Source organism: Aquila chrysaetos, chromosome 1, assembly GCF_900496995.4.
Source record: "Aquila chrysaetos chrysaetos chromosome 1, bAquChr1.4, whole genome shotgun sequence".
In the NCBI taxonomy this organism is placed as follows: domain Eukaryota; kingdom Metazoa; phylum Chordata; class Aves; order Accipitriformes; family Accipitridae; genus Aquila; species Aquila chrysaetos.
Genome location: NC_044004.1, coordinates 81262621 through 81290112, shown reverse-complemented (window position 1 = coordinate 81290112; position 27492 = coordinate 81262621). Strand labels below are relative to the sequence as shown.

Below are 27492 nucleotides of genomic sequence, written 5' to 3'. Positions count from 1 at the left end.
ATCAAATCCTTTTTCCAGGACAGTTTCAAACCTGATTTTTTTTTTTTCCCCTGTATAAGAATAAGCAACACCTAAGGAGTAAAAGATTGCCTCACACGAAACAACAAAAATGAACACAAACTACACAGCCAGTTCCCTGCCTGGGCTCCTTGACTGGGAGTGCCATCCCAAGATTGAAGCAGCAGGGGATGCTCTAGGCTCAGTGCAGCCTGCAGGGCAGAGTTTGAACATTACAGCTACTTTCCACCACATGAAATTCAGGCTTTCAAGACTCCTGGATGCCAAACTGTTTTGCTACTTGAACCAAGCAATCAACAGGTTAAAATAACTCTGATGGTACAAGCAGAGCATACACCAAATTGCATTAGCAATGGCTACCTGATAGGCCTCCAATGTAGCTGTCAATGAGAAGTCATCATTGAAAGACGGTGCTTTCACGAGAAGCAGTACTGGGTCCAGCCCATGCAAAATGACTGCAGACAAAATTTGCAGGTGACACAAAGGCTGCTGGAGTGGTATACAACAAGGAGGACAGGGCAAATGCAAACTGATGCAGATTACCTGAAAAATTCACAGAATCACAGAAATTCAGCCTCTTCAACAAAATACGTTTTACTGAAACCAGCTATGGACTGATGCACAGAACACGTGTAACAAGGAATGAAGGCGTACCGGTAGAATGGTTGAGTGGTGAGAAACCTTAAATCAATTTGAGAGTCACAAAGGACATGCAATTCATTAGAGGCAGAGGAGTACTCCTTTCTTCTCAGGAGGTGATATTTTTTCCTTTATATAGCTTGAGTGAAACTAATACTGGAATATTGTATTTACTTTTGATGTCCACATTTCTCATAGTCTACTGAAAAACTGGAGAAGGTGTGCAAAAAAGCCTCAGCTCCTATTCAGGAACTGGAGAAAGTGCCATACAATGATTAGACTCTAAGGACCTGATCTGTTCAGCTTGTAAAAAAATTAAAGACTGGAATACAGATGTACAATCATAAGAGGAAAACACCAGGTGCCAAAGGAGTCTCAGTCCTGGGGATAAAGATAACATAAGGCTGGAATCTGTAGCCAGACAAAAAATCAAGTTAGAAAGAAGGCATATATACTTTTAACTCAGATTTTAACTACTGCAAGAGATTTACAATGGGAAGTAACAGATTCTTCATATTTTTCTGCTTTAAATCAGAACTGGATGTTTTCTTCATGTTTATTCAGGTAACAGTTACCTTCTAGTTAAACAGAATTTACTAGGTTTGAGTAATGAAATGGGAATTAAAGTATAGGAAATGGCAATCTGGCAAGCTTGTGTCTTTAGCAAGACACTGTATATTTACCAAGTCTATTGTATGAGCAGACAGGACAATGAGAACAGTTATTATTTATTAACTTAGCTGAATTTAGGATTAAGCTACATGAAATTCTTTCCTCTGTACCTCTGAGAAACAACCATGACTAATATGACAAAGACATGATTTTAGCTGGACTTCAAGGACCATCTTCTAGTACAAGTCCTCCTGCTGGTCTTTGTTGGCATGGATGAGAAGGAAACAGATGTCAGTGCGATCTCAGCCTGCTGAATCTGTAATACAGAAAAACTTCCACTGATTTTAATATAACCATCCCACAAGTTTAGTCAGTGCATGGAAATAAGAAAGTGATTGGAAAGAAAGGACAGGAACCAGAAAGGGTTCCGTTTCATCTAAACTTGCTCATTATCTGGGGATAGCTATTGGATCTTGGCATACTCACATGCTAAAAAGTTTAATGACTCTCCTGTTAATGACTGGGTGGCTGGGGCTGTGGGAGGCTGAGGAGAGCGGTGGGAGTGGAAGCAGCACGGCATGTTCCTCCTGACACAAACCAGGCACATCTTGTTCTTCTCGTGCTGCCATTCTACGCAGGGGGGTTTCCAAGCAGACTTTCACATCTGATGCCGAAAGCAAAATTAATCATTTAGCCTTTTTCCTTTCAAAGAGAAGGAAAAAAAAAATCTAGTGGCATTAAAAAACTCAAAGAAATCATGTTTAAAGACAAAAGGTTGTGAGCTGCTGAAGTCATCTGGGCTGAAGGCCAGGGCTGTGCACTCCCTCTGTAACTCTGCAAACCCTTCTTTGTGGAGGTTAACATTTATTAACTGCAGATACTTTCCTCTACTGTCCAAACAGAATGGAGATGATTAATTTTCAAATCCTCCATAGCTACACAGTAATAAGAGATCAATTATTTAAGCGTAATTAGAAATAGGTCTTGCTAAGAGATTGCTTAGCGATTACTTGAGAGCCTAAACAATTTGGTAAAGATAAACAACACCTACCAAAAAGCTCCAGTATGCTCTTTATCAACACTAACTATGTTCACTCCATCCAGAGTGATAAAATGTAATGAAATCTGCTAATGAAAACCCAAATAAAACTGGAACCAATCACTATAAAACAGGTATGCTGTCAGAGGAAGAATTAAGAGAGTTGCCCAAAGGTAAGACATTACTAGTTACACCCTTGGCCTTGAAGTTTTGCCAATATTCAGAGCTTTGAAGGTTGGGGTTTTTTAGAAGAAAAACAGATGATGATAGATGAAGTATTTCTTTACTGACATTCAGTTCACTCTCCTCACTTTTAAGCAACTTGCAATTTCTTCATTCCATGTATGATACCAGTCACAGGTTGGTACTCTTCATTTTCTCACAGGGCCATGTTTCCCCTCCTTCTCCAGCCATCTTAGAAAAATAAAAATATAACTTGGTTATCAAAAAAGAATGAATTGCATTAGATTTTGCATTAGATCTATTTGCTGTTAAACCTATATTACATCTATTGCATTAGATTTTGGCAAACCTGTCCAAATGTACTGGATTCTGATACTAGTGATGCCCTTTTCCAAACTGCGCTCTATATACTTATAATGAAGAACCATTCCTTCTTTTAGAGCCCCTTTGACTTTCTCCTGCATGCAGTTCAGTGCTGGCTAATCTTAACTAGCCGAAGCAAAGCTGCATTTAAAGGAGGAATAAACATGGCCTTGCCAAGTAATTCTCAAAAGTGATCTTTTGAAGCAAATCTAGGGAATGACAACAAACATCACAGACTGCACTAATTTTAGGTGATTAAATACTTGACTTTTACTCAGACTCCGATGTTCATAAGGAATTTTAAAAATACATTTTTCAGGCTATGTTGGTATGACATTTCAGGACCCTGTTCTCCACTTGTTATGGAAATTCACAATAACAGTCATTAATCAGTTCTGTTACTTCAGTTGCAAGCTAAACTTTAGCAACGTTGACCTGATTATAATTGAAACGAATGGAATTTATGAAATAACTTTTAACCGTATCATGGAATATACCTTCGTTGCAACATTAATTCAAATCCAGGCACTTAATTAGATCCTCTTTCATGCTGTTAACTGTATTTATTATTATTAACTTGCTTGGCAGAGGTGAAAACAAGCATAATTCAGGGAAAGAGAACATTTTTGTATTTTCACACTGGCCTGCCTTTCACACAACCCCTCCACTTCATCAAGATCTTGACATATGTTCCACATTCTGTGGGAATACGCGTTCTCTGCCTGTTCTTGGAAATGAGAAAATAAAAGATTGACAGCAGCAAAAGAAAAGTTACTGCTGTCCTGAGAGTACAGTTCATTAAGTCAGTAGTCAACAGGTATATTGTATATTCCACCATCTTTCTCTGAGCTAATGTTATCTTTTGGACAAGCGGACCTAACATTGATAGTATAATTTATAGTATATGTAGTATGAAGTAAACTAGATTTTACCTGCTTTGCTTGAACATTGCTGATGAATAGTCACTGGGTTTAAAGCAAGATGAAAAAAGGCACCTCTAGTTAGTCTGTGAATGTTACATACTGAAAATTACCAAGTATTTTTTCCAGGACTTCTGTATCATGCACAACAGTCAGCAAAGGTACAATCCTTTGTTCATAGATCTCCGTATCTGGAAAAATAAAATAAAGCCCTATAAAACTTACCATACGTTATTTTCTACCTTTCTTTTTCTTTCTTCAGAGATTTTCTGAACGACCTTTGGAGTAGAAGCTGGTAGATCCAGCACCCCCATTTGCACTAAAGAATGCCACTGGGAGGAATCAGTATCTCCTTGTAGTTTAAGGAGAATGCAGACATACTCCTTCCTCTTGTCTAGTTGCATTGTGGAAACTACTCTTATTCTTTGCTGTCAACCAAATCCAAAACTCCTTCAATTAAAAGAAATTTGAACAGCAAGCCCATTCCTAGTTTATTCCCTAAATGCTGCAGCTTGGTATCGGACCTCATATGGTCTCACTTTTGCTGCTGTCTCACTTTCTGTTGAAGAAAGCTAATGTTCTTTCTAAAAGGCAACTTCCAAAATGTAGATGGCTGTGTAAAAGTGTGAGTGTTGGTAGCTGAACGTGCAGTGCATGAAACAGAGAAAGAAAAAGAAGCTTATTCTGTGCAGTGTGATCACAAAACCTTAAGTTTCAATGTTGTCTAGACGATACCTCAGATAACCCATTATGTACAATCCTGCACGAACAGAAACATGAGCGCGCTTTCATCAGCTTGAAATCCAATCAGCACCCATTACTTCCAGGGAGAAAGAGAAAGTTGCTGGGTTTAATGGCCTAATTCACTTTCCAAAAAGCCTCATGTCCCAGCAGACAGAGGAACCTTTTGGATGTCTCCAGACACTAATGACTCCATTAGTTATGATAGCTCATATTCCGTGACTGAGCTTCACAACCATGTGGACTCTCCCTCAAGTCTTACAACATGACCCATACATAAAGACTGCCATTTTAGATTTACTTACCATTCTTGGCACTTCCTTCCACTGGTCTTTACCTGTAGCCAGGATAGTGTTTTGTCTCCAACTTTATGTCAAGCTAAATAACAACAACACAACAACAACAACAACAACAACAACAACAATAATAAAAAGTTAACATGATAAAATTCTCTAACCCTTAAAAAAGTAATTCAAAGAGCTTTACAGTAAAATTGAGAAAACCTGAAAAGGACAACACAAATATTTTTCACACTTACAAGATTTTTAAAAGCAATTCAGCATGATATACTATGTTCAGGTAGCACAGATCACAAGGCAAGGCTTTCTTGCTTCTGGTTTGTTTTGGTTGTTTTTCTTTCTCAAGTGTTTCTTTCTTCCTCTCTTCCCCGCAGTTACCCTTCTCACTCTTCAGGTTGCTTTGGTTGCTTTGGTGTAGAAATGATGATCCAGGATCACAGCTATCGACAATACATGGAAAAGGAAGAAATACTGTCTCCCTGCTCAGGCTGGTCCTCCCAAAGGTGTGGATGTCACTAAGACCAGATCAGAGAGTTACTATCAGACCTGCCTTTTTCTTTACCCATATAGCATGTGGAGAATAGAAGGCTTGAGACAACTTAAAAATAATCAGTAAATCCTCCCTGCCTTTCCTCCTCCACCCAGTCTTATTCCAGATCTCTTAAAAATGTGGCTAGAGAGACCAGTTACTGACTTACAAATATCAATTGGTTTTCAGAGTGCCTTTGCACAAATACATCCACCTGAGTAAGGTGATAAACTCCCTCGCTGTCTGCCCAGTAATTAGGAGGACTGTTGGTTTTCCTCCAGAGTATAGGACTGTGGTCTAGTAGCCTTTTTTGAACTGTTTGCAGTGTTTACCTATCATACCTTCCCTGAGATTGGGCACGTAACACATTCTGAGACATAAATAACCTGTGAAATCCTGCTGTGAGAATGCATGAACTGCTTACAACTCTGTAAACAGAAAGTCAGGTTTGAGAACTATATGGTATCACCAAAAACTAGTGACCATTGTACTGCTGGAGTAAAAAAAGAAGTATTGCGTGAGAGCAGAGAGGAAAATTGCAACACAGTACTTTCACATCAGAGTCTTTTCAGCAAAAGATTCAGGAAGGCTTCCAAATTGTAGGTATTTTCTAACCACTCTAAATCCAACTTTTGCCCTATACCAGATCAGAGTATCAATTTCAAGGGAATCTGCCTAACTAGGAGCCAGTGCAGCCTTAGAAAATGTACTCCCGTTGTGTACTCTACAAACACTTACTCTTGCGGCACATCTATTTAATATACAGGCATGCAAGAACTGATCCACTGTTCTCCTTTGCACCGATTACTTTCAAGGACTCCCATTTTGCCTGAGAGAGAACAGATATAAATAATTATAGAATAAAATGTTGTCAGAGAATAACGCTCTCTGGTTGCTTCAGTCCAATAAAAGCCAAAGCAACCATAAAACTTTCATAGAAAAGGGCGATCATTGATTCTAGCAGGATAACACTTTATTACAGTGCCTTGTTTCTATTATGCCAAAATAACTGAAAATATCTTAGTCCTTCTTTATGTATAGTTTAGCTTACACATCTAATTTTGGCCTTTTTTAAATGACCTTGGAAAGTCAGAAACATTCCTATTTCTTGCCAGTGCTGAACTCAGTGTGCAACACAGGGTTATTTCAAACATAAACATCATGATTTATGAGTTAAGTTGTAAACTAGCCAGTATAATGTTTCAAAATCAGCTCCTGCTTCCTTCACTTCTCTCCTAATGTTTATTGCCGAAATGTAGATTCTTTCCCAAACCAGAAAACGTACATCATAAAAAGTAATCATTTCTACATTTGTCCAATTTGTACATAATCTGTGTATTGACAGCTGATGCATACTAACTTAAAAAGCCTCACTTTTTCTCAGAGACAAAAAACCCATGTATTTTCTCAAAGACATGAATTTCATACATCTCATTTAGGAGTATAATACCTCAAGACATTATTATCATTTCTTTTAAGGTCATCAGTTGTACATTTTTTTAAAAAGTGAGAAATTAGAGAACATTTGAGTTCCTGATGACTCATTGAATAGTCTGGATCTTAAGTAAAGCTAGACAGATTTCTAAGAAAATTAATTATTCCTCTTAAGGACCACACAATGTGAAAAATAACAGTGACAATATTAAACACTTATGCAGATACGCATCATCCTTTTATAATTATTACTTATAGGTAACTGTTCAAGAAGTCCATTTCTATCTTCCCCCCAGTATATTCATTTCAAAAGTAACTCTAAAATACGGCTATCTTGTTTGTAAGTTTTCGTTAATGACAGCTTTATTCTGCTTTATAGCTGAAAATATGCAATTTACTAGGTTTTGGCAGTATATATCTGCAGTTAGTTTCTTTTCAAAAAAGGTCAGGGGGTGTTGGAGCGTTGCACATGATTCAAATTTTAGTGTACACTGATTTTAAAAATGTTTAATTTTTCAACAGTAATCCATTTATATAAATGTGATTTCTGAGTCCAGTGAGGCGTAGTTGAAAAGCATGCTTATTTTAAGTTTAACCAAAATATGTTATAGCTATTTAACACATGAATCATCAATTTTACTTAACATAATTCATCTTGAAGCTTATATGTGCATATGTATTGTATCAATTATCACAGATCACCAAGAATATGCAGTCAGTACCTCCATTAATCATCCATGCAGACACCTTGGAAAAGGGCAAAGTTTGAACCATGTCTCAAATTATATACATATTGGAAGAAGAAATTCTGTTTCAGAAGCAAAATGTCATAAAATCATCCCTGCACCAAAAAGAATAGTAATAAAAAAGCCTACTGAGTTCTTTTAAAATAAACAAGGACAGAATTGCTATCTTTGATGCAAAAAAGAGGCAGACTACTTTTATGAATGCCATAAAAATAAACTATTTTAATAGATACATAAATAAAAGGTTTAAAGTAGAATTTTCCCCCCAAACATAAAGATGGCCTAGCTTCTGTACAGAAACTGAAAAATATTCACGTGACTACTAAATTAAATAATCACTTTGTTACATTCAAAATAATTGGAGGCAAATACATAATGAAATGATGCACCTGAATCATTCTTCTTTCTCATCCTAGCAGTGTATACAGTATTTTCTTGGTTTACAGTACTCTGAGGATATGGATCTGTTAAATAAAACTCTGAATGATAGAATGGAAATAAAATTAAAAATCAAAGGAAAAAAACTCCAAACAACCCTAGGACCCAAAGGGGTACCCTGCATCACCCAGTAATTAAAGTTTTAATGGAAGAGAAATAAGTATTGTGCTGTAAAATAAATTATGTCTTTTACATATTGTTGTATAGTTATCTTAAAGTGTTTAAATATTACATTCACTTTGGTGATGTGTTTTTGTCTACGCCTATAATAAATTATACATGGCGCGTGCTAGCTGTTCATGTGTGTTGAATAACAACCTTCTGGTTTTACTACAAATGGGGGGAGCTTAGCACATCTAGGAAATTTTTAAAATACTTCTGATTTATGTAAGATAGACAAAATCTAATTCAAAGCAGCTTTCCTCCTATCATGCCCCCCTCCCCAGCACCTCTAAAAAGTTACTCTGATGGCTTCATGATTTTGCTGTGTTGTATCAAAAAATGTCGTAGGTTGGTGACTAACACTTACTGACCCACAGAGGTTCTCAAGTTTTGTTTTTCCTTTCTCTCTACGAAACATCTGTCAGTTTGAGAACATCTGCCACTAACATCTCCATACTGTCCAAATACTCCAACAAATTTAGGCAAGGAACCACCACTTGTCCATCAAAAGTGAGTTTACTGAACTTAGGCATTATCGCCATTGTTATCTGGAATGTAGCTGTGATGGGTGAGCACCATTCATCCCGCAGAGGAGAAAGTTTGTCATGTGGATGTTTACATACTCTTAAGGCAGAGTGATGAGATATCTTGTGCTGGTGAAATCAGAGAAAAAAAGTAAAAGATGACAACTTTCATCCATAGTGCAGAGCTAGCATTTCTAGTGTATTCTGTCAGAAGTTCAAGAAAGTCGGGCCAAGCTGACTTCGACTGGGCAAAAGAGCGTGCTTAGAGTCTATCCACCAGCAAGACGTGAACGGCAATGTAACGATTGCCCTTTTTTCCGATTTGCTTTTTTCTTGTTCTTGTTCTTCTTTTGCTTATTCGCACCTTTACTTTTATCTGATTTCTTTTTCTTTTCGTCCTCCTTAAACCACGGACCCCAGACTCCTCCATTCAGCTTCGGGTTACTCCGAGGGTCCTTAGGTGGGTATCGAACAGGAACCGCAGTCTTATTGAACTGTGAAAGCCTCCGCAACAACTGCTTCACTACGTCTGGGTACCTTGCAGAGAGGTCCACTCGTTCATACGGATCAGCAGTTATGTTGAAAAGCCACACCGTTTTTCCGGCTGACCAAGAAACGCGTTCATTGTGCCAGCGGTTGGGGCCCGCATTACTGAAGGCCTGCGGAGGTACCCAGTCACTATATCCTGGATTTCCCGTCAGTAGTTTCCAATGATTCACTCTGATGGCAGATTGAATCGCAGTGTTCCAGATCCCATAGCCAGCTTCCCAGGACCCATTTTTGGCTTTGGTGTAAATCGGGTCAATGTTGTGCAAGATGTCTACCCGTGGTGAGCGTCTGCCTTCGCTAATGGTTTCCCATATATCATAGCCATCCAGCTGGATATCTTCATCGATCTGCCCTTCTGCCAGTGTGATCAAAGTGGGGAACCAGTCTGTGATGTGCACAAGCTCCTTACACACAGACCCTTTGTTTTTCAGAAGGGGGCTATGGACAAACCCGACAGCACGGATACCTCCTTCCCAATAGGTCCCTTTGCTTCCTCGGAGAGGCCAGTTACTTCCTCCAGCCATTGGCTGCCCACCATTATCTGAAGAATATATGATAATGCTATTCCCATAGTAACCATACTTCTTTAAAGCAAGGGTTACATTGTTTATGGCTTCATCCAAACAAGCTAGCATCGCAGCATATCTTCGCCTGTTGATGTTATTTATCGATCGATAATGTTCAAAATACTTGCCCGGTGCCTGAAGAGGCGAATGAACAGCTTGGTAAGCAATATATAAGAATATAGGTTTCCTGGGGTTATGAGAAGCTAAGATTTGTTGTACTTTTTGTGTGTACATCTGCGTCGAGTAGATGCCGTTGTCATGATCCCAAGCTGCATTGTCGTTCTCGTACAGGTCATAGCCACATATCCCAGGGCTGTCACATTTGAAGTGAGTGTAATAGTCGCCGCTGCCCAAGAGCGAGCCGAAGAAAGTGTCAAATCCTCTCTGCGTGGGCATGCATTCTCTGCGATAAAACCCCAGGTGCCATTTGCCAACCATATGCGTTGAATAACCAACCTCCTTCAGCTTCTGAGGTAGCGTGACGTTATCCAGAGGTAAGCAGTTGGGCTGGGTTGGCCGTATAATGGAGTGCTGAAGGCCGGTGTGTATCTGGTACCTGAAGGCAGGGAGGAGATAGGCATCAGGTGGGGCAGGGGGAAGAAACGCTCAGGCCCTTACGCTGGGACACCCATGCACATAACTGTAACAGAAAATATTCCTATGCATGCAGCAATTTCCTCTGGAAATATTTTGAAGTGCACATGTCAAAAACTAACGAGGTCATACTATTAAATCTGCTGAAACAGGAGAAAGGCATCTGTTTCGCTTCACAAGTGTTTAAGAGCGGTTCCCCCACCTCCTTTGGCCAGTAGGCAACAACACCGAACAAGAAACATGACACAGCAACACCGTGGACTTCTCTCCCTGCTGGCCTCCTTTTTAATGTTTCAATTTCCATGTAGCTGTGAGCAATGTCAAAGGACCTCAGAGGCAATGTGCTGCCTGTGAACCATTATTTGGGCACTACTATTTTAAAGCTAGCAGTCAAACTCACAGACCTTCACGGTATCCCTTACGTATAATACAAACCCCAGAAAGCAGAACGATTGCATTTTTTCTGAGCATGAACAAGTGCTACAGCACTGACTCAGGACCAGTTCTCACAGCATGCACAATACTGAAAGCCTGACGGTCTGCCTTCTGGTCATCCATCATGCCATATGCATACGGACTATGACTGAGCAGAGATATTACTAATATTGTAACAACAGAGTCAGTCGTCAGCACACACATGATGGGGCCTGGCTCTGCTCTCTCCTGGAACATCTACAGTCCCACGCTTCAGCATTTATCTCCTGAGTAAGAGGCGTAAGTATGCGTGGACGGCAAGTACCCTGGCCAAAACTCAAGGACGCTTATGCAGTTCCAGTGAAAGAGGTTTATGAGCGATCACTCAAAAGGAAGTGATAAGCTCTTGTTCAGCAGTCATTTTCTGTCCTTGCCTAACTGTTCAATGAGATGTTTCCCTCCATGAACTGAGCTAGTCAAAATACCTATTGACAGGAGCACAGATATTCTGAGGTACTTTTTTCTCCTCCTCAGAAAGCTTTCACGTGTCCCCATTTAACAATGATTATAGAAAATTACGTGAATAAATACAATTTTTACAATGCCTCATAATTTGCTAGCGGTAAACATATCTACAGCATATAAATATGCTGGACTTTGAGCATGTAACAGCAGTATATTTAAAGGACAGGATAATAAATTCTGCAGTGCAGTACAGTCTATGTGTAAAGAATACATATGGCCTCCATATGATTAGAAAATGAATTCAGCATGGGCAGTAGTAAGTATCAAAAATCAAGGACAAATCCATTTATATCAGTTTGACACTAAAAAATAAAATGTAGCAGCATACTGTAAACCAAAGATGACTTCTCCCTGAGTGTGAGAATAGATTAAATTCTCAGTCATGAATAGGAGAGCTAGGTCCACCAATACTGTGAATTTGTGGTAGTAGGAGTTGGGACTTCCTGACACATTCTGCTAGTGCTGCCAATCTGATTGGCCTCCTGAGCTATCTAGAAAATTAGAAACATTAGGCTCTGCCTGTCCATAAATAACTTAAAGTCTGTTTTTATATGATGTCTTCCTGGCCAAGATCTTAGAAGGCACCATAGATGTCTTTCATGCCTGCCAATCTGTAATAATTGTGTAACTCCCATTTCATTCTTGAACTTCTTTCCACAGAACCAGAAGCTCTAGTCTAATTTATTGCAGAAGCTTTGGGTGTTGCACTCCTCTGCTTTAAGCTAGCCTGTACTCAGTACACTGCAGCGCTGCTGCTTTTCTTTGTCTCTCTGGCACTTTTTCAGAGCATTGTTTCTGTTACCAGTTTGTGGATCTGGAGCCCTGCCGTCCAATTGTCCCCAAACTCACAAGCTGGTGCTGACACAGGAGATACTGCAGTAGTTAAAGCATACTCTCAAAATGACGGGTTTCTGGGATCGACACTTTGCTTTTGCAAAAGAAATGTCATGCACACACAAATACCCACACCTTTCCCATGATTCAAGTATCATGTTCTTCTCCTTTTAAAACAGGTAAACTACAATAAGGAAACCACGCTGACTAATGGCAGTGCCCCATACTTCAGTTCACTCCATCTTTGAGAGTCCTCAGGGAACTATGTTCACAACACATTTCCTTCCCCTTCTCTTTCCTCTCCCTTGTTAAACTCTTTCATTAAATTCCCCCTATTCGATCCAACTGAAAAAGTCCTTGCCCCCACCCTGCTATTTTAGTAAATAGCTTCCGCTTTCTTAAACATTGACAGCCTCCTCTATCTTGAGATCAACCCCCACTCCCAGCCGGCCAATTTCTCCCCTGCTACACTAATTTTGCTAGAAGTCATAATTTTCTCTAAAGCGATGCTGTTGTAATAGAGATTCTTCCACCCTTCTCCTCGACACAGAAGCTGAGCCTGCGGGGAACAGGCAACAGAATTTGCGACACATTGCAAACCAGTTTGCCTCTTGACAAAGCCTACACAGAAAGTATGATATTCATACAAAGTTAATTCTCATAAAGAATTCATAAGCAACAGGCAGATTCCCCAGCTAGGGCTTTTCAATGATATACCCAAGCACAAAATTCCTACGCTGTTAATCTGACAAATACCGAACCAAAAAAATATCAAGAATTAGCCTCAGTGATACATAATGCTTCTTAGGAAAATATCTGGCATACAGCAATGCATCTTATTTCAGTAGTCCCCTCAGTAAATTATTCAATATGCTGGCTACAAGGCACATAGAGCAGTCCTGCTTCAACTCTCTGCTGCTGTCTTTTTTCATGAGACTTTGGTGTGTTTCCCACATGTGTGTGTGTATGCTATTTATGGCATAGCTATGCTTCTGAATATACATATATGCACCCATACAAAGAGATATGCATTAAAAAGCGATCTGCAAAATAATCCATTTTAAGTAAAAAGATTTAAACTGTACAAATGTTTCAAAGAAGTATCAACCTCTAATTATTGGGATGTTCTTCACTATTACAAAAATGGTCAAGATTTGTTCACTTTTCTGTGTCACATGCCTTCCTAATTGATCCATTATGTGCCAATACTACTTTTTCAGTGAAAGTATTTTGTTTTCAAAGGACCTGCAGACTCTTCATGGGAAAACAAAGCAATCTGAGCAAAAGACAGTGCTTGTATGGAAGGAAATGGCATTAAAAGCAATAGGAAAAGTGTCTCAACATTACTGTTTTGAAACTGTATTTAGACTGTGCAAGAGCAGAAAAAACTGAACACGGCAAAACAAAGGAAATAAGAGGCAGATGCTGATTTGGGGGGAGTTCTCTAGGAGATAAACTCACGAGCTCACTAACTGCCATGAAATGTCTGTGAAATACATTCTACAGATTTCATCACTTTCTACCACAAGACTAGCTAATTCTTTAGAATAAATTGGTTGAATTTAATCCCAAATGCAGAAAGCAAGTTATGATCATGAATAGTCTGGAATTCATTATGATAATTACAACACTAGTAACCAGTTAAATATAAGCAAATGCTGACAGGCCACAGAATCTAATTTCATAGTTTTTTAGACTTTGACCTTTATGGACAGTATTTACATAAAGGTAATAGACTGATAATATTCTGTATAAAGTATAGGGGTTCAAGACTTGTGAATACTTTACATGCATGTACTATGCTCTCTTTCTCCCTACCCCTCCAAGTTTCTAGATCATGGTTGTCTCTATTAGATACCTGGAATTTGAAATTTGCAGAACAAGGAACTAAGTAAAATCTATGTGGAATGTTCAGCTACTATTGAAAAATAACTTATCCTTACTGCATGGGGATGGCTCTTCTTTGTGCATTTTCTACATTTATTTCTATTTTACTAGTGTGGAAGTTGTTCAGATGTTTCCAGCAAAAACACTGTGATAACTGTTCCAGCTAAGGCAGCTGTTTAATGCTAGCTGACTGTTACACCGCTCTGTTTACTTGTTTGTAGTGGAAACTTTAAAGCAATGGACTCCCGGTGGGAGTATCTTGATGACTTCATAGGTCCTTTGCTTCTTGGATGCCGAGAGAAATATTTCAGAGCTTTCTTAAATAAACAAACAAATAAACCCTCCATCCTGAGTCTGAGCTCATGATACTACTTTCCAAGATCATTTCCCTTCCTATTTTAATTGAGAAAGACACAAAGCTAAGCCAGTGGCTTTTACGTTACTCCTACCTTCAGTCTCAAGGTGCAGAGACCATTAAGTTGTTAAAGGTCAACTGTACATTCAAGTGCCGGAGTCTTTGTGGATGTAAATCACCACGGGGACACTAAAGTCAATTTGACCTGAGCTTGAGGAATGCATTAACATTTGGAGGCTTAATTTCCCCCTTCTGATGTCCTTAGCAAAGCTAAATTAGTTTCCCAGTTCTCATCTGGAGAGTAAACCAAAGTAGAGAAGTGGATCAATGACAGTAATCTTTGCACATTTTCACTACTATTCCCCTGAAGCAGAGAGCAAGTCTTAAGGTCTGTACAGTAGAAGAGATTCTCCTGGCATGCCTCACATCCCCGTGGTGCTTAGGCAGTCTTAAACATATGTAGGCCAAACCAGTTTTCCTTAAAAAAAGTCTCCCTAAGGAGTTTTCTATTGAGTATTCTTCCCCTTAACTTCAGGGTGGGTTCTGCACTGAGAAAGAAGCTGGGATGTTTCTAATTTTGTAATGTGCATGTACAACCCTATTGATTTTAAGCTTTCATAATTTTAAAATACTGCACTAACTGTCTACAAACTGAGATTCTTTTAAGGCTCACTGAAGATTAACAAAGAAGCACAGTTTGAAGTTTCTAATTTCAGGAACTTTTGCTAGCACAGTTCTAGTTAGTACATGTGGAAAATGTATTTTTATTACGCTTGCGTAGTTCAGAATATATTGAAAAAAATTTCTCAATTTTTAAAATAATAAACTCTAGCCTAGGATTTAGAAAAGAATATTTTAAATAAAAAAAATCATTTGCCAGGAGTTGCATACAGAGCAATAGCACAGAGGTATGCATGTTACACTAATTAAAGGAATCATTATTGATGTTTATGCATTTCCTTGTTAAAAATAATAAAATACAGCAAGTAGACATCAAGTCAATAAAGTAGGCTTAGGGACTGCTAAAGAACAGACTTTGACATCTTACCTGAGACTGTTTGTATAGCACAACAGCTAGAAATATAGCTATTCCAGATGAGTTAAGAATATAGAAATCGGTGACATTTTTTGCTTGGAGGTTCCCAGTCCTCAGAAGTCCAAGTTAGTGGGGAGAAAAAAAAAAACCAACATCTCACTTGCCGCCAGCAAATCATTAGAAGCAGGACTCAATGACCAGTAAGAAAGAATAGATATAATAAAGACTTCTTTATAGTGGACTGAGGCTTTAGCATGGAGTCCACAAACACTTATTGTTTGAAAAAGCTGTTACTTTGGGCAGACATGTGTACTCTTATTTACCTCGAAGTTGTTTTGAGCTCTGTAAGATACTTGTGAGGGAAGCAGAAGCTGTCCGGAAGCTCTTCTGCTTTCAGCCCTCCAAACAGGCTGGTGAAGAGCATGGCAGAGAGAAGCAAAGTTCCTGATCAGACATGGACCAACATGAAAGAATCACACAAAAATGATTTTGCATCAGAAATACTTGCCGTAAAAATGAAATGTTTTATGCTAAATCTGCTAAGGTTTTTAAAACTAAAATCAGAAAATAAAGCTGGAAAAGGGGCAGGTTGATACAGGAGACACTAGGGCAGAGAGATAGAGCTGAGCTGATTTAAATGAGATGCAAATAAACTTATCACAGCCTGACATGAATTGCTGCAAAGCAATCAGCGAGTATCAATTCATAGTCCCTTCAGACTGGTGACAATGAAAGCCATAGCCTGTAGCCACAGTGCTTCTTTCTGATTTTTCATTAAGTAAGTTTACTGATAAGCAAAATGTTTTTTAAATTTTCATGTCTTTTTTATTTCCAGTCTTTTCCTAACTTAGAGACAGATGACAAGTCTTGCTTTTGCTGATTTCCACTTACTATGCTCCCACGAGAGCAAAAGCAGGCAGTAGGCATCTCAGCATTTGTTACAGTAGCAAGTTGAATATCTGTTCTAAACAAGACCAGGTTAGCTAAACTCCGTCAATCACATTTCTTCCGTATGGATGGTCTATCGCAACTAAATGCTAGCATAAAAGTTTTGGTTTTCATGCAATATAGTCTTCTCAGAAACAATCTTCAGGAGCCTTGAGTCTACACTATATAAGATACAGTTTGTCTTTCAAAAATAGCAGCTTTGGAGCAGCGCGGGAGAAAGTGCTTTTTTCTGCCCTAAGTTCCAGATACTTGGTTCCAAAGTAAAGTTACCGCCAAGGCTTCAGTTCAACATATAGTTTAAATAAGAACGTGATTTCAGCCAGGTAGTTGGCTGAAACAGGACCAAAGTAAGCAATCAAAGTTTGTGCCATGAACATGAGTGATGCTATAGGTATGGAAATAACTCTCAAGTCAGCCGTGCAGCATTTTGTTCTGGTTAAAATTCTGAACAACACTAAGGAGTGAAGGAAACGCCTTCTACATTAGAACGATCTGTCACAAAACATACCCTTTTGCTGAACAATATAAGTTAAGGGTAGGAAGGATGTATTGGCTTATGCTGCCTATTTTTCTACCTGCTTAAGATTGTGGGTAAGATATTCTGCATATCTACAATACTGTCCCAGTGGTTTGAGTAAGATATGAAATACTTTTATTGATACATGCAGATGGTACTATAGCTAGGGAGTTACTTCTCTGAGATGGTGGGTGCATGACTTACAGAAGAAAATCTCCTTGTAGAAAAAAGAGGAGCAAAGATTTATTACCGGAGTATGGAGGCAATTTTTCTCTGGGATATGAGTCACGGCTGGAGGGTTCAGTAAGCTCTGCTGCAGCAAATGATGTGCAGAATACTGCGCCACAGCCTGACCAACACCGCTTCATTTTTTTTAGAAATTTGAGGGAGGCAAAGACTGTCCATTTTCTGAAGTAGGCATGATCCCTCTGGGCCCCGTAGTCCTGGTTCCCAGCTATTCAACTGACTGAATGCTGAATGCACACTGGGATGAGACCTGGGTACATGTCATTGCCTCAGGTCTCCTGCTTTCCCTGGGAAAGAAACAGAGGTCTACGGGCAGGGAAACCTGAGTAAATCTGAACAGGCCCCTCAGAACATTTTCTCTGCTCAAGTCCTCTGTCAAGGTTAAACGTATGCCAGAAAAAACCTCTATGAATCTATCATTTAACCATTTTTATCTTCTAGGTTATAAGATTTCAGGGGGGAAGGTGGGTCATGAATGTAGATGGATCAGAGAAGCAAATGCAACATTAAAGACTAAACGTGAACTCCAAACCTTTGCAGACTTTCACTGTATCAGCCCACATAAAACTGAAGTTTTCACATGCAGACACACACACACACACATTCATTTCATCTTCAGCTGTATTCCTTGAACTTTTATGTGCTTATAAATCAGAGCAGAAAAATATCCACTTCTAAACCAAGTGTTTACATAAAAAGTCTAACTCAAATTATTTACTGTTTTATCACTCTGGCAGTGCTACTACAAACATTTCACTTGAAAGATTCTGAATCTTGCCCTACTTTCAAGTTTTGGGGGGATGGAGGAGGGGCATTGTGTTGTTAAATCAGCTGAGGCTCTTCCATCAAATACAGGAAAAGAAAAAAAAAAAATTAGTGATTTATTCATGGACTAATAATGTTACCAGTTTTGTTCCAATTACCTTTTTCCAAGGACCTACAGGAGTTGAGGTATCCTTGTTCAACCAAATGCCATTTGGATTTTGATGCATTAACTCAACCTCAAAATCATTTGGAATTTCTGATCTCATGCAAGGCCTGACATTTGGTCATTTGAATAATGTCCTTACACCACTACATGGCTTACACTGCGAAAGTATTTTTATCATCCGGCACCTAGAAATGCCACCCAGAGTTCCATTAACAAAAATAAACATTTATCAATAGCAAGAACCAGAGGGACTTCCAGTGAACTCCTTGTGGCGGTTCAGAAGCCCCAGTATGGTGACAGGCCCTGCTGCTTGAAAGCTGGAGAACCAAGCCAAAAAACGATGTTCTTTGTGGCTCTATATTCTGACCAATTTTGCATCTCAAGGATATACACCAGCTCTACTCTCTTTTATCTTCCCAAGTCCTGCTGACGCAACTGGCATCCCAGGAGCGAGGCAGAGCTTGGTGAACGGCGGGAAAGAAACTGTCGTCTCTAGAGTTGCTAGCTTTAAAGGAAAATTAGATAACTGTGGATGCAAGCTAGGGGAGAAAAGTAACAGAAACCTTTATCTGCGTTTCCTTGGGGTTACTCTCCCTGGTTGCAAGGGGCGGTTAGTGCAGGGAAACATAAAAATCATACAATGAAACTCAAGCAGAAGTTTCAACTTTAAGTCACTCCGCAGATTTAAGTTGTAATTAGTATTTTCATACACTAATTTGGATTTTTTACAAAACACTATTAAACTGGCAGCATATCCGCTACTAACCTTTCCTGTCATTGAGACAATTTATCTGCTCAAATGGGAGGACAAAAAGGATAAAGGAGAACGTGGGAGTCGGCAGCAGCTGGAATGCATATGTGTATATGCAGCTATTGTTTTCTTTGCTCCCAGTTCGCTGCAGCTGTGGAAACAGAGCACAACGTTTCCAACTTTATCACTGAATGTTACTCATTTAGAAAAAAGGGGAAAAAAATGTGTGATTGCATAATCAGCGCTCTTGGTTTCATGTCTACATGTAAGTGACATGAAAAGAAAATAATTTGACTAAATACTTTGCATGCCAACCACAAACCCAGACATTGGCCACCAAATTCTGGGCTCTCAGCACAAATAGATCCCATCGGATATTACACCTAATCAACATGTTACAAGGAAAAGAAATGCACCGCTGTTAGGTCAGGAGTATACTGGAGCTACACGTGCAAGAGGAGAAGCTCACATAGACAGACTATCTCTGCATATTTCTCTGAAGTTAAGGCAAGCAAATGGCAAAGGAAAACCAATTCATTAGTAGGAGATGGATTTTTTAGTCCTGCTTCAGTCATTTTTACGGGAGGAAGAAGAGAAGAAAATGAGATAAATGGAGTCTAAAAGTCATAAATTGGCGTGGAGAAGAATTCCCCCCCCCCCCCCCCCAGGTACTTCAAAAAGTGGTCTGCAGACCCTGTCGCAAGCACTGCACGAGGCTGGAGCAAGACCAGCATGTCAGAACAGGGACACGGCACATACCAGTTTGTAAAGGTTGTTCTCTGTGCTACAGCATGTAACTGCTGAGCATTCAAAGTGTGTAAAAGTGGCCTTCATTTCAACCTGTGTGTTCACTGCTGTGCTGGAGAAAATACCTTCTCAGACACTACGAATATCCTGGACTAGTCATTCTTACAGATAAGGTAAATTTCAATGTGTGTCATTGAAGCATTCTGCCTAAAAGAACACATTAATTGGTAATAACACGGGCATTTTTACATGACCAGAAAAAAAAAATTGCCATGTACACGTGTGAAACATTTTTCAGCTAAAAATCTCAAGGCTGAAACTCATAATTCTGCGACAGTTTAGGAAAATTAGTTCACCTTTATGTAAGAAGAATTTATTCAGTGAAGGGACATGAAAGATATTCATTATATGGTTGCCTTTCGTAAGAAGACGTCTTTCATAAAAATGACATACTTGATAGCAGTCCTTAAGGTAGCAGCCAAACAGTTATTTTCTTACCTTACACTTTCATTAAAGTACCCATTTTGACCATTTATTATTATTTCTGAGTTAATATTGTCCTTATGTATTATTCATGTATCCAGTACTTAGAGTCTACATCAATCTAAATGCTGCAAAATGACCTTGAATTGACAGCAAGGATGACTGAGGACAAAATGACAAGATGTAAAATAGAGGTTAACAACTACCATATCATGGTTTTATACGATATCATTTGAGAGAGATAATTGCTTTATAATTAAAGAACATTACGACACTGAAAAAAATCAGGATTATTCAGAGCTTCAGAGACATCTCAAGTGTTTTAGATACCTTCACGCAACATCCAAACTTTGTGAAAGCTGTAGTTTTCTATTAACCATTGAACAACTACATAAACATACCATTTCTGAGCATAACGTTGGAGAATGTCATAGTTTCATCGCTTTATTGAACTTAAGTATATCATAGGCCATTAAGTTTCTTTTGAAACCTTAGATTAGTCTTTAAGACTCTAATTTAAAATTAGAGATAAATTATTATTATCAAGTGGTAATGGCCACAATATCTCTTTAGTATTTATAATATTCCTAATTATCCTGCTCTATGATATGTCGCAAGCTCAACTGTCTCAAAGCACCTGATACAGGAAAGAACAGATTCTAGCCCCCTTAATCAATACGTAGCTACTGAAATAGAAGGATCAACTCCATCAATTCAATTGAATACTCTTTTAGGTAAACTTTTGCTCAGTGTCATCAAAACATCAAAATGAGTCCCTGAATTGATGCATGAAACCCCTTTTCTAGTGTACACATTCATTGTGAATGCTGATTAATTAAGAAATACGCTTGGATGATTGTTTCTGTTTCATATCAACTTTGCTATTCTCTTTGTTCTACTTAATGTGGTCTATCATATAACATTATTGTAGAACATGTACATTTGCATCAAAAGGAAATTACTATCTCTTCCTTCATCTCCCACATATCACACAGCAATTCAACATAGCAGGATATCCACCTAGAGCAATGTGACAGAGCTGAGCAGTTATGTTCAAAGCTTAATTACACATTTCTAGACACTTGTAATTGATACTGCTGACACATCAGTTGTATATGAAATGATAAATTGTTACTCAAAACTGAAAAAGTGAAAGTGTGCAATCCACTTAATCCACTTAAGAAACATAACTTTAAGTTCTCTACAGACTGTGACGCCCACCCAGACACCTCCAGTTCAAGACACCTCCTGTTCAAGATCTTTTAACACCAGCATTCTTGTCAGCAAGATAACGATACCCTTCGCTGTTGTCTCTACAGGTATCCTGGGACAGACGCAAGCCAGAAATTGTTTCATGCCACTCCAGAGCTTCTGCTAGAACTGAATTAATTTTCCAAGAAAAGCTACAGCCCTCATAATATGAAGAACAGCTTTACCTGCATTGAAGAAAAAAATGCATTTTGACTTTTCAACAACACAGTTTTTTGGGCTGACATATACTGGCAGCAGCAGTGGCACTGAATCATTAGCAAAAGGAATAACCTTGACTTGAAAGAGAGGGCTGGGAGCCAAGAGACACACTTTCTTCTGGGTTCTGCATAGTTTTTAGCCTGAGCATCGCAACTGACCTCTAATTCTTCTGTTCTTCTGATACTTTCATATTAGTTTCTTAGCCTTTTGTGTTACTCATTCCTTGAAGCAGGGATGGTACTATGTCCGTTGTACAATACAGCTAATGCTCAAAACGGGCTTTTTAGTCTCATGATAAAAAACATTGGCAGGATGCAAAGGAGCCTCACCCTGATGCTAAAGCCAGTTTGTAACTGGATGTGTTAAAACACAGCACTTCCAAGCATCTACTTATTCACAAAGATTACTGGCAGTTATGTACAAATTCTGTCACATATTGCTGGTTACTGAACTAGATCCTACTTCCTCACTAAATTCAGACTGTTGTTAGGGCTACTGGATTTTGTTTTCTACTTCCCGATTCACTTCAGAAATATCGTATTAAAATCCATTCTTCAGAACTGACCACAACATGCAAGTCCATTTCTGATTAAGACAATGGCTGGTGTTGAAGGCGCTGTGTGCAGTTCCCAAAGAATTAATGTATTAAGATAATGAAGTATTTTACTAACCTGGGTCCCAGATGAAAGGTTCCTGATTGACAACACGGGGAAATGAAACATCTTTGTTTATTCACAAGGGAGATTCAACATGGAAATGAAATGCTTTCTCTGCCATTATCTGAGTGGATGTAGATGTAGGTGTGCTTTTCTAGCAAAGGAAGGAAGGAGTGGGGAGCAGAGTTTCAGGGCTGTCAGTCATTCAGGTGACAATTTTTAACTAACACATCAGAGATAGTACATACTGTACAATATGGCATAAAAAGGAAAGTAAAATGCCTGTACTCAAAGTATGATGTTTTTCTTACTTTAGGGATTTTCAAATTTCTATAAAGCAATAGAAGTATGAAGACAAATTGAACTCTCTTCCCACATATCCTTACATGTTGTGGTTATCAGTTTCCTTTTCTCTTAAAAGCTCCATATGTTGGAACTCAAAAGGAACAAAACAACTTCAGCAGGTACCGTGCCCAGCTCACTGCAACCCATCCCTTGTAACAGGAGCAAATACTAGAATGCCCCACAGCTGCCTCCGACTGCGACGAGGCAGCGTAACACCAGGACCTCGGTACTTCATAGGGCTCTTTTCTGCTTCTGTACCAAACGGATTTGAATTGCTGTCTTTGCGCTCTGTCCAAATTAGGCAAAGGCTAGGAAAAATGTAAGGCTGCTATGAGGAGCAGGAGTGCAGTGAAATCAGAAAGCTCTCCGTTTTGGTGATTAATGGCAGCCCACACATTTGATGGTTGCAAGATGCCCCCTCCCACCATCCTGCTACACTTTTCCCTTCCCTTCAGTCTCCTACACCACAGAAGAGAACAAACTAGAGTTAATAAGGGACGGAAGTTAACAGCACATCTGTTTCTAGGCCTCCATGCCACTGAATAATGAAGTCATTTGGATAAATGCTTCTTTATTTCCGTCCTAAATCCGGCTTAGCAAAACAAGTAGCACTGTCTTGGATGTCACTGCTGCACTCTCTAATCCTTTCTAACGATCAGTAATTTCTCAGTTATACTGCTCCTCAGTCACATCTTGCTTTACTGTTTGCATTGTGGGAGTGTCCAAAAGCCTAACAGAAACAGAGGCCGCAGTGCAATAGGCCTGGAAATAAAACGGAATATAAGATAAGGGGTGAATGGAATCAGGTGCCTAATCATTGTTAGTCCAACAAAAATCTAGAAACCACATCGCTGACATGTATAGCAATTATGTCTAAAACCAGACAAAGCATACATAAAATATTTGCTATAAAATGTTAATATATTAATGAAACCGTGCCTTATTTAAGATGTTAGTAGGTGATTTTGATCCCAGACAAAATGCCACAAGAATGACTCACGTAATGGAGTGAGTTGGATAAGCGTAAGTGAGGTGTAAATGGGACACACACAAAGTTTTGGCAGTATGTATTCGATATATTAAACAATTAAATCCTAGTACATTCATGGAACCTAGGTATCAATGCCATCGACGTTGTACACCTGCCTTCTGTGGGGCTTTTCCCCCCCTACCTGAAAACATTTGTTTAATAGAGTGATATTAGCATCACATACCCTCTGATAAGTGATTTAAGGAGAGATACCCTCTTGAAGATGTAGGTCACTCATATTGAGGTGGGAGGTACACTATTCTTTACGCGTAATATTCTACACTGTACTATGAAGGAACTTCAAGGCAAAGAGTAACTTGGCAGAGGTGGATGGGATTATCAGCCTGACTCAGACATCAAAACTAAGGATGAAGTTTTCACTGACTTCACAGGGCCCTTGTTCAGATCTCTTATTTTGGTACGTTGGACCTAGCTGCCCTTTCCTCACTCTGAGGCACTCAAATGGGTCACTACCAGATGGACACTTGATAGTAACCCATTTTGTTCTACAGTTAAAGAAAAGGATGCTCACGCATTCATATTTCTCTCGTTCAGCTGTATGCTGTTCTTATTCTTCAGTTCACTACATCCCACCCATGTATATTATACAGAAAGAATGAGCATATATTATGGTGTTGTGTTACTAATTGAGTGCATATATTGTCATAGCCCGTGAATTTCCATCACTAACTTCAACAGTTGAAAGACAAAATCAACATAATATTGTAAATTAAAAACAATTAAGAAAAACTGAAGTAATTTAAATTGTGATCTTTTAGAATGTGACGCATTTACTTTTTCTAAGATTTCTTTTGGAGCTGTGAGAAATAAAACCCTTTTAAAAATTAAAAATAAAAGGTAGAAGTAGTGATTCTTTGAGAAACATTAGCTGTTAAGGAGAAACGGAAACATATTTAGCATTTATCAAAGTGTTTGTTTCATTAAATAGCTATAGGGCTCTGACTCGGGAAGATCCCTTTGTATGGGCAGACCTTCCACACCTGCTTAAACTCCTTAGAGATGGAAGAGCTTTTTTGAGCGGGATGGATTTAAACAACTGCCTGTTCTTGAACTGATGCTTAAATGCACTTCCAGCCTTTGCAACATCACAAGAATTTTAGAAGCCAGTCTATAGATGTTTTTACAGCTAAAGACACAAATAGGTGCCTAATGGGATTCTCAAAAACATGTCCTTAAATCTCCATGAAATCAATACAAGTTACAGCAACTAAAAAAAGACCACTGATTCCCAATCTGCATTATTAAGCTTCCTTTAAAAAAACATCTTGTCCTTCAAGATTTTTCTGTAACCCTTGCACTCCAGCCAGGACAACTGAATTCGTTAAGGTGGGTACAAACTTACGTATACTTGTGTGTGCATGGGGAGGTCTAATATGACATCCAGGTCCTTAGAGTAGCATGGCCGCTTTTTTATTAGGAGAAAATAAGTACACTCTCCAAAATGCTTACTTTGACAAAGGAGAGCAGTAAATTATTCTCTACTTTGACTTGTAATCCACTTGCCCCAGTAGAACTGTATATCGTATAAGTACATGCATGAATGATGTAGTCCTCCCCCCAGCCTTTTTTTTTTCTTTTGCAAAAGGGAAATTAAAAGGGCATACTCTGTTTTCTCAGAGGTTCCAAACCAAAATTATCATCATCACAGAAAAGCAACTCCTACACATTTGATCTTCAACCTTAGGGTTTCTTCTGGGAGCCAAGCATTTGTTGAAAAAGACAACAGTAAGACCATAACACATCGCTCCTTTTCAAGCACAGTTAACTACGTGGAATATTACTCAATCAGTGGCAAATAACTTGTGGCTCCCAAATCACTTCTGTCCTTTCAAGGTTGTGAAATTATGGATTTCAGTGCTTAATAATCATGGCAATAACATCAAAATTAACAAAATGCCGTAATGCCAAAGAAATGAAGCATCATCATTTAGAGTCTGTTCTTGCTATTTTCAACATTCATCTCTGTGTGGGAAGAGGAATATGGGAACTGTGGGGATTGCAAAGGGAAAAGAGGGAAGGAGAAGAAAGAAGAATCAGGCGTGCTTTGTATCTGTCATGAATGAGAAGACAAAATATTTCTTTCCTCTTCAGGAGCCAAGAGAGTTAAAGGAGGAGAAAATCAACACAACTGAACGCACGCACAGGAATTTGCTGACATTGTATAGTATTGTCTGCATTACGCCTGTACAATACCACACAGAGCTGATGAGTTGTGACAATTCCAGAGAGCTATCTTCATTTGGGAGAACGTGGAGATGTTAATAAAACTGCCAAATATCAGAACACCACATCTGTTCAGTTCTGTTTGTATGAGACTTTTCCATTCACTAAACAAATCTGTCTTCTCAGTGTAGCTCTAATGGGTCACATAGGAGAGGAGCAGCCCAGAAGAAGCTGTAAATCCTTCAGGGAGCCTGTCAGCGAATTCAATAACAGACTTCTTATCTACATTTTCCTATTAGTAATCACAATATATAACTCATTACACAGCTTTTCCTTTTCAGTCTGAAAGTGTCCCACAAAACAGATAAATCAACATCCTTATTTTAAATATAGGCACTCCGAGATAGTGAAAAACCGAAGCACCTCACAGAAGTAACCCAGCACCAAAGGCATAAGTGTAGAAAGAGCCCTGGTCTTCCCAGTCTCAGCCTGGGGCTCCACAATGGCATAAGAAAAGTCCACGACTAGATTCAGTGCCCCAGAGATGGAAAACAAGAGAGCTCTTAAAAAGGCAGCCTCACACAAGGAAAGGTTGGAGAAGCAAGGACATAGTTGGATGCATGATGCTAACTGATTTTCAGTTACAAACTAGATCAAGTTTGTGTCTTGACAATTTCCTCTACGGATTTTTATCCGTCTACATTAACCAAACCTGAAACTTCCTGTACTCCATTTCCTTACCACATACAACTTGAGCTTAATAAGTCATTGCCAAATTTGCAAATACTGTCCGAGGGCAACGGGCTTATCGAGGATCAATTAACCATGTTTCTCATAAGAGTGGGAGCATACTATAAGACACATTTTCAACTTGTTCTGTGAATGTGCCCCTGCAACTTAACCATGCTGCCTAAATGCACCAGTTCTTCACTAACTGTCCCAGTTGACTTGTTCAATATTCAGCACATAATATATTTTGAATTCTGGTAATCTGGCTGCATGACTGTAAAATTCCTCAGCAGTTCATTCTATGCCCAGCTTTTCACGAGCAGTGCTCTATAAGTTGCAGGACCAACTTCTTAGCTTTTATTTGTGTTAAAATAAAGCATCTGCTTTTCAAAACCAGGCTTACGTACACATGTTCAAAATCAAAACGCAAGAGAGGTGGCTAGAGTCAGCAGCAACAAAATGGGATAGCAGCAAAAGATCTGTAAAGCCTTAGCTCACATTCCTTGGTGAGCTGAAAGTCTGGGCTAAACGTGCATTTTGGCTCTGACTTGGGAAAATGAAGCTGCTTCTATCTTTCTGACATAATCTATTTCACCAACAGGGAAGCAGTACTGATGGTCATCTGGGAAACTGCACCAAGCTCTCCTGGCAAGAATGGCGACTGCTGCACCATAGTAGGAAGAAAGAAGATGGAAGAAAGAAGAGAAAGATGAAAAATCCACAGAAACCATATTAGACTCAGAGTGGAACTTAGTGATTTCATGAGGACTTGATCCAGTTATTAACTTTACCTGAAAATTTAAATTAAGCCTTTCATTACTTTTTGTACACTTCCCTTTACAACTTTCAGTACATAATACTTACGTACTTATGTTTCATAAGTATATTTATGTATACTTATATTTCAGTACATAACACAGACATAAAGCCAGTAGTCGATATTATTATATAAGTACAGTTTTTTTAAAAACAAATAGCCACTTATCTAAAATCAAAAGAAATTTGAAAAAAATCTAATCTAGACATGATGAGATGTAATAACAGTGTA

General features: G+C 38.9%; 1 protein-coding gene and 1 long non-coding RNA gene across 2 annotated transcripts in view; both read right to left on the bottom strand.

Moving 5' to 3' along the window:
• Window positions 1-1445: 1445 nt before the first annotated feature.
• On the bottom strand, window positions 1446-6174 carry LOC115345539. Its single transcript, XR_003924880.2, has 7 exons — window positions 6082-6174; window positions 5054-5254; window positions 4821-4893; window positions 3888-3965; window positions 2600-2722; window positions 1756-1971; window positions 1446-1585 (listed from the first exon to the last, which is right to left on the bottom strand). It is a non-coding gene; the product is annotated as an uncharacterized LOC115345539 (long non-coding RNA).
• Window positions 6175-7731: 1557 nt separating this feature from the next.
• The window catches only part of ARSJ (arylsulfatase family member J), a 46941-nt gene continuing 27180 nt past the window's right edge, over window positions 7732-27492 (bottom strand). The window contains exon 3 of the mRNA XM_030027145.2: window positions 7732-10318. Coding sequence (XP_029883005.1) covers window positions 8917-10318 — 1402 coding nt within the window. The 3' untranslated portion in view covers window positions 7732-8916. The remainder of the gene's footprint in view (window positions 10319-27492) is intronic.